Source organism: Montipora foliosa, chromosome 4 (assembly GCF_036669935.1).
Source record: "Montipora foliosa isolate CH-2021 chromosome 4, ASM3666993v2, whole genome shotgun sequence".
Lineage (NCBI taxonomy): Eukaryota > Metazoa > Cnidaria > Anthozoa > Scleractinia > Acroporidae > Montipora > Montipora foliosa.
In genome coordinates, this window is record NC_090872.1 from 19,060,080 (window position 1) to 19,065,079 (window position 5,000).

Here is a 5,000-nt window from a genome sequence, read left to right on the forward strand (position 1 = left end):
ATTCAAATGCCAATTTAGTGTATGACCATGAGATCTCTTGCATATTAATGAGGTAACAAAACGCTTGTACCCGCGTATACATGTAGGCCGCATCCCTAATTTCGGTCCCATTTTTCCGGGAAAAAAGTGCAGCCTATCCGTGGGTAAATATGGTAATCAATTTTTATTTACACTTTAGACCATGCACAATAATGTTTTCAACTTTTTTCCTGGAACATCCATCATTTTTCCACCTAAAAAAAATGTTTTTATTCCGATTTTCGGCCATCAGCATTACGGCTCAGAATGGAGGAGTCAGCGGTCATTAGTTTTTTGCAGCTTATGATGTATGATATGGGATAGACATGGGAGAGCACCCCATATAGAAGCAGTGTTTTTGACTGATGTTTGTCGTGAATATCAGTATGAATTTCAGTATTCACGACAACCGTGAAACAGCAAAACAGCGAAGAAAATATCCACAGCAGCACTTGTTTCTCTTGATTACGAAATCTCTGTTCCCCATATCGTACGTCACAGCAGGGAGCTGCTATAGTTTTTGAGCCTGCACTGAAAAGGCAGAAACAGCAGGAAGAGCCCAACTTCGAACATAATTTTCTCACAAAAAACAGAAAACAAGAAGAAATAACACCACACACTTAACTTTACTTACGTTAAACTTTCTGAAAACAACGTTGAAAAAATTGCTGATTTTCCTGTAAGCTCCAGGATTGTTCACACGTTTACGTAATTGCAGCAATATTTTGTGTCTCCTATTTGTGTTGTTCTAATATTAAACGTTTTACATTTAATGATCTTATCTTTTCCTCAATTTTGATGTTCACTTTTAAAGGATTTGTGATGACACAATTTTTTGGTGATTTCTTAACCCTACATGAAACTCGTTTCCTCTGCAGAAATGAGACATGCAAATTGGATTGTTAAGTGAAGAAATACATGTAGGCTGTTTGTGTTGTTCTTTGCCAGTCTTCTACTGAAGCATCTTTGTCAATAAAGTGGTATGGGGAATTATTTTTATCCAAGCCTTCTTTTTGAGGAAAGGCAAGTGTTAGAAGGAGAAACTCAAGGTCAACACAATTAAAAGAGTATGATGTAACTGAGGAAGTCAGAACCTTCCTCAGAAACATGGAAAGTGACAGACACTCTACACAATAACCTCATATGGCAATAGGAAGGAAAAGAGCACAGTCTCTAAGACATGACATTCACTCCGAGGCAGACAAGAGAATGCATGATCTGCCTTTGCCACTTTGGCAAGAGGTGGGGCATCAATTTTGATTCTGAAATTCCAGATTGAAAAGCTGTTTTGCTGGTTATGCCAATCTAGCTTTGAACACGTTTACAGTGGTACAATAGTTTATTCTACGTTAGCTAAACATATTTGCATGTAGCTGAGAAAATGAACTGCATGCTGACTGAAACTATATGAGTTACGATGAATGTGTGAAAGTGAAGTCCCACAAAGGCAGTTAGGAGAATGACACAGCATGAAGCTTGGACTGGAAATAAACAAAGTGATGGTTTGGGCGTGCTGCCTATGCATGCACACTGCTTGAAACAAGTGGTTGTCCAGTCATCTGGGACAAGAAGAAACTTTTCCAGGTGACCAGTCTTTCGTAAAATAAAAAGCCTTCCCGAGGAAAAGAACGAAGGACAACCCAGCCAAAAACCAGAAAATGAATTAAGCTTTATCATAAGGAAGCATGCAACGTCCTTGTCGGGTTTTCTCTTGTCCATGTCCTATAGTAGTGTGAAGTTAATAGTAATATTAAAGGCCCACCTTCAACCAACAGGCACTGCGTGCCATGAACAATTTTCATAATTTTATATGACAATCCAGCCAAAGCTGAATTTTATCCAATCAGATTGCTATGATCAGCAATGCGAATTTCCAAAGCCTGTCAGTTGAGGGTGGGCCTTTAATTTGACACAGCTGAACATTTTCCTGTGTTTTGAATATCTGTAGCTTTCACAAAACATTGACACATAGGAAAATGCAACAGACAATATCACAAAAATTGTAGGAAGTTTCCTAATGCGCAACCAAAGAGTTATCAGGGCAACCTGGCTTTTGAAACAGGGACAACCTAATTTTTTTTCAATTTTGGACACTGAACGCATGCCCAAGAATGAGCAACAGAACTTGATGGAAAATTAAGAAAGGGAGCGCCTCTAGTTCAGTGCCCAAACCAGCCTAAGCCCAAAGAGTACTGCTGATCAAGGTTTGATAAATTATAGAAAATGCTAAAGAAATTGACAACAGCTCAAAGCATATCAAGTAGACAAAGAATTTAGAGAGCCTTGGACAGGCACGACTTTAATAAGCTGTTGGAAGCTCATCTACTGTACCCGCCAATTAGGACCACTCTGATAAGACATGCTGTGAGCAAAGTGGTCCACTTTTGGAGAGCTGTTACTTGGACAGTTAATAAGCAGATTGGTGTGGCACTTTCAACTGCAGTGGCTGGATATACAGTTCCTGCAAGTGCAGCACAAGTGGAAGTATGGATATGATACCCGTTTACAGATTCAGGACTCAAGCCAATGCAAGCCAACTGATTTGCAAAGATAATCAGTGTGCTATCTCTCTTGCCAAGAACCCTACCGTAGTTTCTTGTGATCTGCACATACATGTAAGCATCAAGTTTTACTTCATTCAAGGGAAAACGTAAGATAAGGTGATTTGAAACTGTTGTACTTCCCCACAGAGGACAAGACCGCGCACCAGTGGCTCAGTTGGTTGAGCACCGGGCTGTCATGCGGGAGGCCGTGAGTTTGACTCTGGCCAGACCAACACTCAGGGTCTTTAAATAGCTGAGGAGAAAGTGCTGCCTATGTAATTACATCTGCAAATGGTTAGACTCTCTAGTCTTCTCGGATAAGAACGATAAACCGTAGGTCCTGTCTCACAACCCTTCAATGTTCATAATCCTGTGGGACGTAAAAGAACCCACACACTTGCACACTTGTCGCTAAGAGTAGGGCACGTAGTTCCCAGTGTTGTGGTCTGTCCTCTGTTATGTATCATGGTTGGGAGGGTTAAAAAGCGCAAGCGCAAGCTGTTGTGGCACTCTGTACGCTTGATAGACTGGCAAAGTTAAATAAATAAATAAATAACCAAGGTGGCCAACACGCTATGGTAATCCAAAGAACTAAGTCATGACCAGTTTGTGAAGCTACATGTACAGTGTACAACACATTAGTGGTCAGGAATAAAAGAGATGATAAACTCAATGTTTCACCCACAAGCCTTAGTATTGGAAGTAGGCCACACAAGGACAAGGCCCACACAAGGACAAAGAAAACTCTGCCCAGGGTGGAAATTGAATCCACAACCTATAGTTTTTCTTTGTCCTTGTGTGGGTCCATTTCTATAACTAGGGCTAATGCTCTGATGGAGTACATGGGAATAAACTACTCTTACTAGTAACTATCACCATAATTAATTTTATAATAATGTAATAAATATAATTGCCACAAAAAGGCAATGTAGTACCTCTAAAACCTTAAATTTTATTGCTTAAATAACACACACACATTACATTACATTTTAAATGTTGTATAATTGAGTTTCTAGCATTCTAGCTCATACACAAAAGACAAATATACTAACCAGTTGGGCGCGCTTGCTGTGTGACTGGGTTAAAATAATTTCATTCTTGATGAAAACACTTCTAATCCTTTAATATTGACTTTATTTACAGTTTACTGTATTACTTTTAGCTTTATTAGTGGTTAATTAGTTTGTTTCTTCTGCATTTTTCTGGCACAGTATTATGCAGCTGGTATATATTAAAGTATGGCATACAGTAATATTTATCTTGTGTACATGTATTGTGGATTGGTTTGGTTTAGGATTTTTCTACCACGCATATCACAAAGACTCATGGCAGTTTACAATAAATATCATTCTTTCTACAGTAAATGGTGAGAAAGGACATCTTGTAAAGGTATCCCTGGCAGCTACTACCTGAGTCTATATTCAATCTCACCCACCGACCCAACCAACACATGTACTTCAAATGAGGACAGACCACAACACCGGGGGGTCCCCCCTATTCTTCACAAACAGAGTGTGGGTTCTTTATTTTTTATGTCCCACAGTGTTGATTAACAGGAAAAGTTGTGACACAGGGCCTACGGGTTATAGTCCTTATCCGAGACGACTTGAAAGTCTTATTTTACGACCCTGAGTGTTGGTCTGGCCGGAGTCAAAGTCATGACCTCCCGCATGGCAGCCCAATGCTCAACCAACTGAGCCACCGTTGCGCGGTAAATGTGTGATACCTGTATCGTACAATTACATGTATGTGCATCTTTTATCCTCTTACAGCAGACTTTCATGGAAAACTATTTTGTACATGTAAGACTAGTCACATTTCATCATTAAGTCTCCCTGTGATAGCCTCTTCAAGGCGGCTTGTGGGGAGGACAGCCCCAAATAATAACATTGGACAAAGACTCTTAACCTTTGGACAACATGCTAATCATTACTTTTGGCGACCACACCCACATGAAAGGACAGAATTCTTGCGGTTTTCTAAATCAGGATCAATGTTCTGTCTAAAAATGAATCTGCCCCTAACTTCCAGCCCACAGGACTGAAAAAAAGGGCAAAAGGTCCTCTGGGAACTGAAGCATTGATACCAGATTTCTTACCGGTATTCACATATCACCAAGGAGACCTCTTAGTATAGCCTTATTGTTTTTTATGGGTGTCCTCGCCACTTCATATATGTTTTAAGTTTAATACACCAGTAATTACAATTTCCTATTATGGCAAATAAAACATAGATGTTTGATTAAATATATTTAATAAATAAATAAATAAATAAAGATGAAAATAGATATTAATTACCATACCATGAACCATACTCCATAACTTGTCAACAAATGCTTCACATTGTTTTTTCCAACAGTACTCCTTGCCATAAGCTTCTCTCAGCAATTTGCTTTCTTCAAGGCACATTCTGTGTCTTACCCTGACACGCTCAATTGCT

The 5,000-nt window shown here is 39.4% G+C and overlaps 1 protein-coding gene across 1 annotated transcript in view; it reads right to left on the minus strand.

Annotated features, from left to right (window-relative positions):
* The window catches only part of LOC138000169 (TPR and ankyrin repeat-containing protein 1-like), an 86,089-nt gene that overhangs the window by 76,749 nt on the left and 4,340 nt on the right, over positions 1-5,000 (minus strand). The window contains exon 2 of the mRNA XM_068846379.1: positions 4,864-5,000. This exon is cut by the window's right edge and continues 1,122 nt beyond it. Within this exon, the coding sequence (XP_068702480.1) occupies positions 4,864-5,000 (137 nt within the window). The remainder of the gene's footprint in view (positions 1-4,863) is intronic.